Source organism: Photinus pyralis, unplaced genomic scaffold (assembly GCF_008802855.1).
Source record: "Photinus pyralis isolate 1611_PpyrPB1 unplaced genomic scaffold, Ppyr1.3 Ppyr1.4_LG9, whole genome shotgun sequence".
Lineage (NCBI taxonomy): Eukaryota > Metazoa > Arthropoda > Insecta > Coleoptera > Lampyridae > Photinus > Photinus pyralis.
Window position 1 is genome coordinate 7,702,204 of NW_022170878.1, and position 15,019 is coordinate 7,717,222.

At 40.4% G+C, this 15,019-nt stretch overlaps 1 protein-coding gene across 1 annotated transcript; it reads left to right on the forward strand.

Annotated features, from left to right (window-relative positions):
• The first annotated feature begins 549 nt into the window (after positions 1-549).
• LOC116180181 lies at positions 550-12,714 on the forward strand. Its single transcript, XM_031500051.1, has 3 exons — positions 550-623; positions 11,854-12,237; positions 12,287-12,714. Exons 1-3 carry the CDS (start codon positions 566-568, stop codon positions 12,592-12,594), a joined length of 750 nt encoding a protein of 249 aa, XP_031355911.1. The 5' UTR covers positions 550-565; the 3' UTR covers positions 12,595-12,714.
• The last annotated feature ends 2,305 nt before the right edge of the window (positions 12,715-15,019 follow it).

Consider the following 15,019-nt stretch of genomic DNA (forward strand, 5'->3'; position numbering starts at 1 on the left):
ATGGAAGAATTTAAACGAAATTTGATACATAGGCACTTGGAATAAATGAAATGGAGGTGAGAAAGAATGAAAAGTACTTGGTCACCGGCGAACCAATTTACCTGCCCCCTTTCAAATGGAAACGCCGTTTGGGTGCAATTCAAGTGTCCCTAATTTCTTGCACCCCATTTTGGGTCACGCCAATTGTTACGTTATGGGTTCTTATGGAAGGTGCCTGGTTTAGGTGACTTGCAAAACGATTTCGTAGCAACTCATAATTATACCAATTACCTAGTGATGTAAGTCACTGAATAGGGTTTATTTCAATAATTACCATTGTTTATTTTAATGTTGTAATGCATTTAGCGTCATTTCTCGTCGTAATTTCTACGAGACGCGCAATTAAATAATTAAATGCCAATAATAACTTGTCAAGGTGGATTTGTGATTCAAGCAGACATTGTTCCGCACCATTTTCCAGTGGTTTAACGAGCCAGATCAGTGGTGTACATAATGAGATCGATTAATCACCCTATATATGCAACATCTCGGTGCCCTTACCACATTAGATGTTTGCAAAGTCGAGATGAAGCTAGTGTTTGTGTTCAGCTTAATTGTAGCTACCTGTTCTTCCAAAGAGCTGCGTAAGTTTTCATACCTTACCTATTGCTAGTTTCCAGTAGGTATGTACTTTGTATCCATTTCTTTTTGTTGAGTTTTTGATTTTGGATTGTTATCCTTGTTTTGTTAATTAATTTCGAGGACTTTAATGTTGATTTAAGTAACATCCAATGATCGCAGCGGATTTTTACCATTGTGACAATGGCCACCTATAGTCTTTGATCACGATTACGGTTTATGCAGTTGCCATATCGGACCCCAATAATGACCCCTAACATAACGTTACATTTCATGATATTTAGTGTAATGTACTGTTAAACTCAGAGGCGGTATCCTAGTGTAGTCCCTGCGTTGAAATTTTGCCGAGTAAGCTCTCCATGGCCAGAAAATGACATCGTGCTGCCGTAGTAAATGAAACGACTTTCCCCTAATGAAAACGTCTGAACCTGAGATAACTTTCGCTATCGTGTCGCCTCGACATCCTGAAGCAATTAAGAAACAAAGGGTTACAAGCTAGCAAGAGGAACCCACCAAACGGCCGACATGTTACATCATACTCCCATGAGACTATGTGACAAGACAATGCCCCTGGAGTTTCCAACACAAGTTACGAACCGGGATGTGTGCGACAGAGAAAATGGCGTCTCTGAAAAGAGGAAGAGTCCACTGAAGTACTTGATCGGCGCCAGCAAAAGGAGAAAAGGAGGTGGTTGGAAAGGGTTGTGCGACGGGCTAAACAATGGCATCTAGGAGAAGGCGTATGTAACTTTGATAGTGAATTGTGCATCAGAAATGTGGGGTAGTAAGGTCAATCCCCTTACTTACGATGCCCACAAACCTCCCCCAGCTTGCCTGATCCATCAGGATAACTAATTGTTGTCCTTTGAGAACAGTTCTTCATCCCTTAGTGGGGACGCTAAGGAGTTCTAGTAACGGTTGACTCTCCAGTTACCTTGAAATTTAAAATTTGTTTTTTTTTAATGGAGGTTGTCTCCTCTTAGACCCCTAGCCACCCCTGCTAGAGTCATTGAAGTACAGGCCTTGTAAACTATATTAGAGAACCCCTAGCGCTCACAAGCGGTGAGTTCGAATGCCACAACTTGCCAGTTTTTAGTGGTATAGAACATCTGCTTTTCATGCTTCGGAGGGCATCTAAAGCTGGCGATCCCGGCAGTCATCCCAAGACATCCGTTGACAGAAATGTGCAACTTCAAACATAACCTTCTTGGTACAAAAAAAGTGCACTCTTGTTGACACCGATTGAGTGGAAATGTATAGTTTGGAAGCATCTAATAATTATATTCAGTTCGAACCTGTTTAATATCCGGGGGGATATTATTAAACTGCACTGAGTGGAGAACGGCCTCATTCCCCAAATTATGGCCTGGACGCTCAGATGCAGGTGAACTAAAGACGTTTTATTCAATAGTCCCTTTATTCTACTTTTTGTACAGTTTATATACAGAATGATTGTGCACATTGCAATTACCTACTCTACATATTTTGATGACAACGTTATTAATAGTATACAATTTCCTACAACCCATTTCCTAATTGCTCTACATAAAACCTACGATAATAATTTATTGTTACTCTTGCTTAACTGCTTACTTGCCAATTGTTGTAATGCAACTATTCTAGGTCGTATTTACGCGAAACTAAATTCTTGTTTGATGAATATTAAACATTCTGCCGACTCGCGACAGCTCCAACGGTGTTCTGCCCTTGTGTTTCTGGTTGAGCATATATTATTGGTTCCATCTTTATGTCTTCTGTTGTTTGCCGGGATGGTTGTTGTCGTCGTTTATACCAGATATAACCTCCTCCAATAGCCAATGATGCCGTAATGATTATTATGGTAGTTAGAGTGCTCGTCATCATTGAATGTGTTGTTACTTTCTGCCATGCAGTTTCCCTAATGTGATTTTGTAGTTCTTGCTCCTTATCCCTTAGCTGGTTCAACTGTTCTCCGGCCTTCACTACAGGTTCTTCCAGTGGATGTACGTGGTGTGGGTGCCTCTTGGTATGTTGAGTACTGATATTAACGTGTTTGATGTAACTGCCGAGTACCATTATAGATTTATCTCTTCTCGGGTTTAAGATGCTTTGCCTCGTTTGTAGTCGACAATCCTGGGATAGGTTGATGATTCCCGTATTGTTTAACATAACCTCCTGTCGACGTCCGTTGCATATGATTGCCACTCTTGTGGGTTGTTTGGTAATAAACATCCACGTGTTTTCCATGTAAAGTTGTTTCCATATGGTGCTGGTAATTGTATGTTGTTGAATGTTACAATTGCTGTTCTCCGTATGGTTGTAAATTTCCCTTATGATGCAGTTAGGGCTGTCTTCCATCTTTTTTACTACTGTAGGTGCACATAGAAATTTGTGCTTCTCTATCTTAATGCTGTTCTTGAATTCTTCGTCCGTTAATTCGAAGTATAATTGATTGTTGTAGTCAACGCTAATTATGTTGTTGTCTGTACTTAATTCCCAAACGGTTGAATCTTCCATCTTTAAAGGAATGGGGGTGATCTTCATAATCACGTATTCCGTGATCTCTGCCACCACAAACACTCCGAACACGCGTATGTGAGTGTCATTCCGTTGCACCATTGTTCGTTTTATTGGATGTGCCAAAATTTCCATGCTACTGGGCAGCTGTTGTTGCGCTGTTAAGATTACCTTCCTGATGTGGGTTTCTGACAGTAAGTCGTAAAAGCTCCCTCGTTGGTAATGTACTTTTAGTACTTTGTGGTAGTGATTATAAATTTCACTAACCAGATTCATCGCTAATTGATATGTATTAAGTACTTGTATATTTAGCTTGTTTTCGTCGATTTGCCTATACCATTTTTCCATGTGATTTATCGCCTCTATTCCTTCATTTAATTTAAGGCGAAACCTTTCCAGCTGGTTTGTAATTCTCGTCTCCGTGTCATTGAATGTAGAAATGGCGGATAACATTATCTTTGTTTGATGCTCGGAATTTCGAATAACTTCTTGTTGATTCTTGTTCAGTGTGTCGATTTCTCTATACACCTCATCATTAACTCCAAAAACTGATGTTAAGATGTCTCCTAAGATTCCTCTTCTTTCACGTACACCTATCACGTGTTGTAGACCATCCTGTAGCCATCGTAGTTGGTCTTTTTGTTCATCCATGTGTTGTACCAATGTTTCACAGTGGGAGTTTTCTGTTAATGATGTGACGTTATTGCATAGTGCCTTAAACTTGTCTATGCTAACAGCTGCTTTTTCCATATCTTCAGTTATTCTGGTTTTACTATATTGGACCTCGATTCTAAATATTCCTCTCTCTATTCTTGCTTCTCCAATGTGTTCCACATATAGTCCTGGTTTAGGGTATGTTATGGTGTAATTTGCCCCTGTTGTTACCACCATTAGAAATATTGCGATCAGCAACGCCTTAACTCCTACCCTCTGTGATCTGGCAGTGCTCACTAGTGATGTTGATGTTTTGACGCGCTCTTCATTATCGCCTGTTTCAGAATTTAATGGTATTAATTGATGTATGCTGCGTTTTGATTTTTTCCCATCCGCTTTGGTGACGGTTACTACTCGTACAGTTCCATCCTCTGCTGGGTGTACTTCTTCGATCCTTGCTAACGGCCATTTACCAGGTGTTAAATGATCCTCTTTGATCAGAACCACATCTTTGACTTTGATATTATCCCTAGCGGTCTTCCATTTATACCGCTGTTGCAAGTTGTGTAGATACTCCGTTGACCAAGCTTGCCAAAATTCTCTCTTCATTTTTTGTAATAGTTTCCATCTACTGCCCAGATTGACATTGTTGTCTCCTGTTTCTTCAAACGGCTCTAATATAGGTTTTCCAATCAGAAAGTGCGCCGGTGTTAATAGCATGCTGTCATCTACTACTTCTCCGGTGTTAATTAATGGCCTCGAATTTAGACACGCCTCTATCTGTTGAGTTAACGTGGCTAATTCTTCGTATGTTAACGTCGCCTCGCCTATTACTCGTCTCAGGTGATATTTAAGTGACTTGACGCCACTCTCCCAGATTCCACCAATATGTGGACTTGCTGGTGGGATGAAATGCCATTGCGTTCCAATAGAAGTGGATTCTTCTTGAACATCCTTCCCTTGCACGATGGGTTGAACTTGTTCCAGAATTTTGCTGGCACCCACGAAATTTGTACCATTGTCACTGTATATGTGCTGACAACGTCCTCTCCTGGCCGTGAATCTTTTTAGTGCTGCAATGAATGCCTCTGTTGTCATATCACTAACAACCTCCAGGTGAATTGCTCGTGTTGCTAGACAGATAAACACCGCCACGTAACCCTTATATGATTTGTGTCCACGCCCTTTCCATGCTCTTACTTGTAATGGTCCCGCATAATCAATCCCACAATGTTGAAATGGAAACGATGGTGTTATTCTAGCTGCTGGTAGATCTCCCATTAATTGTTGCGCCGTGCGTTTCTTATATCGTATACAGGTCGTACACTTGGTGATGATCGCGTGTACTGCTTTTCTTCCATTGATGATCCAATATCGACGTCTTAAGTATGCTAACGTAATTTGAAGACCTCCATGTAATGTCTTGTGATGTGCATCCAGTATCAGCAATCTTGTAATGTACGCTTTTGGGTCCAGAATGATGGGATGTTTTGTGTGGTAAGGTAACTTGGAATTGCGTAATCTTCCCCCGACTCGTAGTACCTCGTCTTGATCTTGAAATGGATAGAGTGGTAACAATTTGCTATTCTTGTTTACTAATGTTGTCTTCCTTATTCCATCTAATTCTTCTTTGTAGGTACTTCTTTGGGATTGCTTGATGTGTTGCATCAGCGCCACCTCAATTTCCTTTACCTTTAAGTGACCTATTGGGTGCTTTATCTTCCTGCAGAGATTGATAAAACGATTACAATATGCGGTGACATGTAGCAATCTTGATAATGATGAGAATCTTTCCAGAAACCTGTTGTCTTCTACCTCAACCGTTGTTGTTAGGCATTTTCTAACCTCCAGTTCCGTGATAGTAGTAGGAATACCTTTGTTTCTCCATTCCTCGTTTGTTAACCATGAAGGCCCGTTCCACCATAGTTTGCAGTCCCTTAACTTGGATGCAGTTGTACCTCTTGATACCACGTCTGCCGGATTGTCGTCTGTTCGTACGTGCCGCCACTGTTCCTTTGATAATATGCTGTTGATTTCGACCACTCGATTAGCTACGAATTTTGTCCATCTGGATGGGTCACCTGTTATCCATGCCAGAGTAATCGTAGAATCGGTCCATGCGTAGACCGCGATGTTTTTGATCTGAAGTGCTTCCTTTGATCTTCTAACTAATTTTGCTAATAACACTGCTGCACATAATTCCAATTTTGGCAGTGTTGGTTTCGATTTCGCTGGAGCTACCTTTGATTTTGCCGTCAGTAATGATATTTTCCCGTTGCTGGATTTTGTGTAGATTACTGCTCCATACGCTTTTTCGGACGCATCACAGAACCCATGTAGCTCTAGTGACCCGTCGCAATAATGTATCCATCTTGGAAGCTGGATTTCTCCTACTGTGCTGTTTCCCTCCTGGAATTTTTTCCATTCCATTCCCATTTCTTCCGGAACTTCTTGGTCCCATGCCAAATTGCTTAACCATAATTTTTGAATGAATAATTTGGCTGATATTGTTATAGGGGACAACCATCCTAATGGGTCAAATATCTTCGCCACTGCTGAAAGAATGTTTCGTTTTGTCAACTTGTAGTTTGTGTCTTCTATTTTAAACGTGAAAACATCCTGTTGTGGGATCCATAATACCCCAAGTGATCTCCTACTTTCATCATTTTCGAGTTGCGTTACGGACTGGTTATTTGTTCCATTTGGAGTTGCGTTCAGTACCTCCGCATTGTTTGATGACCATTTGTGCAACTGGAATCCTCCCTTTGTGAGCATGTTTGTTAATTCTTGTTTCATCTTTATAGTTTTAGCAATGCTGTTTGCTCCGGAAAACACGTCGTCTACATAAAAGTCTCGTTGAGCCACTTCTGCTGCTATCGGATGGGATTCCTTTTCATCCTGGGCCAATTGCTGTAAGGTACGGACCGCCAGATATGGTGCTGCTGTGGTTCCATATGTTACCGTAGTTAACTGATATTCTCCAATGGGTTGATGTTGGTCATCTCTCCATAGTATTGTTTGAAACAGTTGGTCATCTTTGTGGATGTTGATTTGACGAAACATTTTTTGATGTCTGCCGTGAACACAAATTGGTGCTTCCTCCATCTGAGTAGAATGTCTGCTAATTCCTGTTGTAACCTTGGGCCTGCGTGCAATATTTCGTTCAAGCTTTTACGTGGTTTAGATGTTGCTGAAGCGTCGTACACCACCCTTAACTTGGTTGTCGTACTGGATTCCTTAATAACTGGTTGATGTGGAATATAGTAGCGATCTCCTCCTTTTTGTGTGGCTTCGACCAACTGCATGTGTCCTAACTCTAGATACTCTTGCATGAACGAGTTGTATTTCTCCCGTAGGTCTGAATATTTTTCCAATTTGTTTTCTAATTGCCGGAGTCGTGCTGCTGCAAGTGGCCGCGATTTTGCCATTTCTTTTGGTTCCTCCTTGAATGGTATTCTGACGGTATATCTTCCATCTGGACCTCTGGTGGTGGTGGCAACATAATGGTCTTCACACCATTGATCTTCTTCGCTCTGTCGAATTGGGACATCTACCTCCTCCAGTTCCCAAAATTTGGCTAATTGTTTGTCCTCATTAATCACCGATACCATTCCTAGTACCGGTCTCCCCTTCTTTGCTGGATACGTGATTTGTCCAGATATAACCCATCCGAACTGCGTCTGTTGTCCAAGTAGCTCGCTTTCTGTCTTCTTGATCCCTTCCATTATTATTTTTGCATAATCGTGTGCTCCTAATAAAATGTCTATTGGACCTGGGATGTTTAGGGTTGGATCTGCCAGTACCACATTTTGCCAAGATTCCATTTCCATCTTGAATGATTGCCGTGGTAAATTTTCGGTAATTTTGGGTAGCACGATCAGCTCTGTTGTTAACATGTATTTACTTGAGTGCCGTGGCTGCAGATGAACCATAACTTGGGACCTTGCTGTCTTCGGTTCATTATTTCCAAGCCCCGAAACCATCGCAGTTATCTTGGTTCTTGGTAGCTTCAGTTCCTGGGCCGCTTGTTCGGTGATGAAGGATGCTTGTGACCCTGGATCCACCAAAACCCTCAGCACTTGCTGATCGCCCATTATATCCTGGACTCTCACCATTGCGGTTGCCAACAACACTTGGTGGTCTTGTCTTTTCGTCTCCATCTGTCCCGACCTTGTGACTGCGTGGGAGGCTGATTTCGCTGGTCTTGTAGCCTGTGTTGATGTTCCGTTGTATGGGGTGTGCAGCATGGTATGGTGTGGTCTGCTGCATGTTGCACAGTTAATTGTGGAATAACACTTGTATTGTTGATGATGTTTCATGCACCGGATGCACAGCTGCTGTTCCCTAACGATCTTCATCTTTTGTGGTGCTGCAAGCGTCTGAAATTTCGGGCACCTTTCCATGGAATGATGTTGTTTGCAGTAGTAACATGTAATTGCGCTGGTGGGTTGCCATCTTGACTTCGATGTTGATTGCTCTTGGAATTGTTTTGGTCTTTGTTCTGATGCCTCCAAGGACTGGAACCGCAACTTCAAGAACTCCATCACTTCTTCTAATTTGGGTATTTGACTTGGTTGCTTCAGTGACTGCTCGAACAGCTTGTTGGTTTCAACATCCCATTTGTCTGATACAATTTTTATTACAATTGTATCCCATGATGCTGTGTCTGTCCCCAAATTATTTATTGCTTCGAGACACCCACGGATTGTGTCATGAAGCCGTTTCAGCTGTTCCGCGTCCTCTTTCTCGACTGCCGGAGCACCCATCATCTTGCCCAGTAAGTTTGATACCATCAGCCTCACGTTGTGATATCGATTCTTCAATATGTCCCAAGCCGTGGCGTAGTTCTGCTCGGTTATCGGTAGATGTTGTATTAATTTGGCAGCTTCTCCATCCAAATGGCCTTTCAGGTAATGCATCTTCTCTGTATCCGAGAGTTCTTCATTGGAATGTATTAGCTTCTGAAACAGATCATGAAACGGAGTCCAGTTTTCATACCCAGTTCGGAATGTCGGGATCCTTATTTTAGGCAGCTTGATTTTTGACGTCCGTGTAGTGTTGTCCTCACACTCGTTTTTTAGGTGGCTTTGTATTCTGTAGTATTCTTTTTGTGCTTCGCCAAACTTCTTCAAGGTAAAATATTCGTGAGCAAATCTTACCTCATTGACTTGTATTTCTACTTCGTTGTCGCTTATCACCTCCCATCTCCTTTGCATGTCGTTATATAACGCTTTGCATATCTTTCCCATCTCCCGTTCCTTTGTAATCTGAGCTGCTGTTGTGTAGAATTGTTCAATGCGAATCTCCTGTCTTTTGACCCTCATCAATTGTTCGTCCATTTTTCCATCTGTTTCAGTGTTCTGTAACCCATTCAAGTATGCCTTTGCAGTGTTGTATACTGCCTCAATTTGGTCCATGAAATTTGTTGCATAATAATCGTGTTCTGAAATTTTTAATTTGATTATCTCCGTGTGATTGTTCCTTGCCTCCCGATGGTAATCTTCTAATTTCGCCTGCCGTTCTTCTATGTATTTTGCAGTCTTCCGGGCTGCTGTATCCTTTTTTGAGTTGGACAGCAGTTTGGATATGTCATTTCCAATCTCCTGCTGCCGTACCACCAATTTATTCATTTCCTCCATTTTGGATTCCTTTTGATTATTTTTCCGCTATTTACCCTTTGCCACGGGGTGGTTTATTTTCTTTGTTCCTTCTAAAATTTTCGGTCACTCACCCGTTAATCCTTTTTCGTGTGGTGTTTATTTTTCGTTTTGTTTCCTTTGACGCCTTCCTTAGCGCCTATTACCAATTGGTTTACCACTTGCCTTGTTGGGTTGGTGGTTATTTCCTTTTTCCGTTATGCAGTGCTGTCCTGAGCACTCAGTTCCTCCTAAAATTTTTCAGTCACTCACCCGTTATTCCCTTTTTCGGATGGTGCTAATTCCTTAGTTCCTTTTTCAGACGTCTTTTTCCTTATTTTGACGTCTTATCCGGACCGTCCATCCATAGGTCGCTGGTTTAAATTGCTCGGAGGACCATGTTTAATATCCGGGGGGATATTATTAAACTGCACTGAGTGGAGAACGGCCTCATTCCCCAAATTATGGCCTGGACGCTCAGATGCAGGTGAACTAAAGACGTTTTATTCAATAGTCGCTTTATTCTACTTTTTGTACAGTTTATATACAGAATGATTGTGCACATTGCAATTACCTACTCTACATATTTTGATGACAACGTTATTAATAGTATACAATTTCCTACAACCCATTTCCTAATTGCTCTACATAAAACCTACGATAATAATTTATTGTTACTCTTGCTTAACTGCTTACTTGCCAATTGTTGTAATGCAACTATTCTAGGTCGTATTTACGCGAAACTAAATTCTTGTTTGATGAATATTAAACAGAACCCACTATCGCAATACTTCACTACAAGGTAAATTCATTTCAATACTTATTAATTGAATTAGTTCTTCCTCTTCACATTTTCTACATTTTTTTCATTTTCTTCTCTCTATTTCTGTTTTCTCTATTTCCGTTCATCCTCGTTATCAAGCATTCTGTTACAAATTCGCTCTCTTTTTCACTTCTTCCCTCGAAACCTCACTGCACTGCATCCCGATGCTACCATTATTTTCTCCATTATTGTTTCTTCCTCAAATATACAATTTGGCGTCTTTCCGTTTAGCCCTAATACCCATTTATAAGACATTCTTTGTATTCCATATAGTTCATTCCATTCTTTCCACCCTCATATCTTCATTTCCTAAACGAGCAGCCCTCTCACCATTGCATCAAACAGGTATTTTCTTGTTCTGGAATTGTTCTTGAAACCCCTCTCTTCTAATCCTCACACCTGTCTTATCGTCCCCACCCCTTTTTCCGTAGTTTTTTTATTTGCGCAATTATATTATTTTATTATTATATTATTTCTTTGTATATGGTACTCTAAATATTTAACTTCTCTAACCTCTTTTATTTTTTCCTGTCTCCATTTTCATTCCCTTTTTCTCCCACCTCTCTTCCTATACCTTCCAATGCCTCTCCATTCTTCCCAGAATTTTTTTAAACTATTCTACCTCTGTTGCCATTATTACTGCGTCGTCCGCCTATGCCAGGGACAATATCTTTCTTCTAGGATTCCTCTACATTGACCCTGCCTCATTAATACTCTTTTCATGTCATTTTATAGAGATTAAATAAGGTTGGGCTAATCGAGCATCCCCGTCTTACTTCTTTTTTATATGTCCAAAACACTTCATCCTCCTTCCCTTCTCTTCTTACCTTCAACCCTGTTTCTTGATATAGTTCCTTGATTCTGTCCCTGTCTATTTTCCCATCTAGGGAATGCAATTGCTAGATGTTAATCCCGCGGGATCCCGGTATTTGCGGGATCCCGCAAAACTTTAAATAAATTGGCAACTAAGCAATTCTGTGCGGTTAACTTCTGCATTAATTTAATATTTCCAAGTAGCCTTTATATTCATAATTTAAACGCTTGCGGTCTGGTACGAGGCAATATGGCGTAGGGACAGTCATTATTACTTTGGACGTTATCGCAATGTTGTGTTTCACTTTAAAGGGATGAATGAAAATTAGGCCGTCCGGATAATATCAATTAGTTGTCATTGAATTTAAGTTGCCAAAATATGCGAGCTGCTAACGTAATTTATATTAAATTTAACTGGAGGGATTAGTTATCTCCTTTTGGTTGCTTCTCTTTATTTTAATTTTATTATTTCATGATTCTTTTAAATAAAGAAAACTACAGTTGACAGTGGAGTCCGAAAAAAGGTTCGACTTTGGTTCTATAAAATGCAGAAAATTACATTCCCTAATACCAGTTCCGCGTTCCCGTGGACTCTCGATTCCGAGTACTGTCATTTATCGCTCGTTCGTAAGTAGAAGATTAAAGATTCATTCAACGAAAAGAAATGAGCGAAACCCTCGCCCCCAACTCCACACCGCCCGCCGACGTTCGTGGAATTCTTTTATATTCTATTTAGAATCGTTCTTACACTACTTTTTAATCTGAATTTTAAAATGGTTGATCCAAGATTAATTTAGTGATTTTTTGTTTCAGCCTCCTACATAAAAAAATGTAAACTTTCGGATCCTAACCTAAAAGTTGGAGATTGCATCGTAAACCGCATAGGTGACCTACAACCTCGCTTACTCGATGGAATTCCTGAAATGAAGTTGCCTCCCATCGAACCATTCCGTTTCCCCAAATTTGAGTTGAATACTGGATCGAACGAAAGAATCCAAATAAACGCGGTTGTAACCGATTTGGAGCTACGCGGAATGAAAGATATCATCATTGACAAACTTGACCTTAACCTCGAAGAGAAAACCCTAGTATTGAAATTGAAGGTACCGGTAGTGAACACCGTCGGTAACTACGACATCAAAGGGAAGGTGCTTATGTTTGAGGTGAAAACTCAAGGAAAATTTTCGGCGAACTTGAGTATGCGGATATCTATAGCGAACATCTTCTTTATTATTAAATGTTACAGCTAATGTTCAAGCGTTAACAAAATCAAGGTTTACCATTGTGGACAGAGACGGAAAGAGATACATTCAGTTCAAGAGAAACGCCGATGACGAAGCCGAAAATTCAATCGACTCGGCGAAAATACGCTTCGACAATTTGTTCGACAACAACGAAATCAACGACCGCGTGAATGCGGCGATCAACGAGAATGTTATGGCGCTGTCTAAAGAATTTGGTCCATTTGTACACACCTCAATTCATAAAGTTATTTCTGGGATTTTGGCGCCGGTCTTCAAGGAATATTCCGTTGAAGAACTTTTCGATCCATAAGTTTGTAACGCTCTCAGCAAATTTACTTGCTTTATTTAAACACCAGTTTTACTTTACAAATTTCTACTCGGCTTGCCCAAACTAACATGAAACTTAAAATAAATGGGGTTCGTAAACACACCTTAACGTGAATAATATCACAACTTCAAATAAACACCTGCAAAACTCTATACAATAATACGCCCAAACAAAAAATGTACACTTTATTTTTCACTTGTACACGTTACATTCCGAGTGCAGTTAGGGGTTTTGGTAGCGTAACGCTTAGTGCATGTTGGGCTAACCTCTCCTTGCGGCCCACAAGTGATGGCCGGCAGGTATCTTCGCTGTCAGAAATGATCTCTACGTGAGAGTGGCAACTCTGCACGTCGATTAGATTTGGTGCGCCCCCGCACTGATTAATCGCGGTGTTCGGATTGCATTGCCAAAAACTTGAGCTGAATAGTATAGTTACGTTTTTGATGTTGTAGTCCCAAAGTTGCAGGAAAGCGTCCCTCGCGTCCATTTTAGAAGCGATGACCAAAAATGTTCCCCCGGAGAGATATTGGCGTCCCAAAGTGAGCTAAGAACCAAACGAGATAGTACCTTTTTCAAGCTAAGGCCATCCTCGACTTGAATTACGAAGTTGTTTCCATACGAACTTCCGCCCTTCTCCTCCAACACGTCGAGACTCCAAATTATTTTCGATTGCGGAATATCGTGCGGCACCGCGTTGTGATTCCCTATCAGAATTATGTACAGTACCTCATCCTCTGCAAATACGGCAGAAATCACGCGTTTCACGCAACTCTCGCTTCCGTCGTCCAATGAAACGAGAGCAGAGTGTGTGTCTCTAAATAAAATCGAACAGACTACAAGCCAGGCGAACATGACAAATTCGTTCGAAAACTTTGGACCGACTGATTTGCGTTTTCGAATGTCCCGTTAGATATATTAACTTCTGAATACAAACACATGAACAAATTAATGTGATTGCGGTATTACATAATACGGTCACGCGATGTTCGATTTAGACAAATTTAGGGTGGACACTACGAATTACAGGGGATGAAATTGTCACATCTCAGGTTTAACACTATTTTCTCTTTGTGAATTGTGGTATCAGAATCAGGACGTCTAAAATTGGCAACAATTGACAAATTCCTGGTCTCCAGTTCGTTTTGAAAATTAACTTTAACGATAGCGGTAGCCTAGGTTTTCGGTTGGTGTTAATCTACCGAAACACGGAGGACCAAGGAAGAGACAGCCTTACTTTTCTCATTTCAACCTTACCGATGGGCATCAGCATTCAACGGTCTGTCTTTGGGAATCGGATTCTTTATCTCTTACCTCGGCCAGTTACATTTACAAGGGTCGAAAACCTCATTTGAGTAAAATAAACTTGAACCTCTACGGCACTGGCAAAAACTTTAATGTGAGAAATACAAAAAATGCGGTGCCTATTCGTGAGCACGTGTCCGTGCTAAATTTGATCCGTAATTAAATTTTTTATCTTTACCGCATAATGAATTACTGAATTCTAAATAACATTTTAATCCAACCAAAGGAATGGTATCACTGAATTAACTGCAAATTGGCCATTAAAACAAAATTATTTGCTCGGATTGGATTCTGATTAATAATTACAATACAAAATCATAGGTCGACTTCTTTAGGAATATTAAAATTACTTCAAACAAAACTGGCTTTATGCAATGAAAAAATTTAAAATATCTTAAAGTGATTGACGTGGATGAGACTCCTTTCAGATTACAAATTAGTCTCATCGTTCCTTGGAAAATGCTGCTCTTTTTTAGAAATAGTGAAACAGCCCGCTTCAATGGTACAGTTGACACCGTGATGAACGCAAAACGAAACGGTCAATACGTATTGCAAATCCGGCTTAAATTTCGGAAAAGTAACACTCGAGATCGTGATTATGCAAAGGACCAGGATAACATAATAGTCTAGGAGGTCTTTTCCCATCACCCACAAAAATATTTCGAAGCCAAATTTCGTTATAAATCTTTTCCAATTTGGTATCAGGAGGTTATAACGTGCGAGGAGGTGTTTAAGCTCCTAATACACTAGGGGATGATCAGAAAATTCTTTTAAAATTTTGTCTGGCTACCAGGAGAACATAATAGTCGAGGAGGCCTTTTCCTATCACCCACAAAAATATTTCGAAGCCAAATTTCGTTTTAAAAGACGTGTTTAAGCTCCTAATACACGAGGGAATAGTCAGAAAATTCTTTTTAAACTTTGTCTGGCTACCAGAAGAACATAATAGACGAGGAGGTCTTTTCCCAATCACCCACAAAAATATTTCGAAGCCAAATTTCGTTTTAAATATTTTCCAATTTGGTATCAGGAGGTTATAATGTGCGAGGAGGTGTTTAAGCTCCTAATACACGAGGGGACAATCAGAAAATTCTTTTAAAATTTT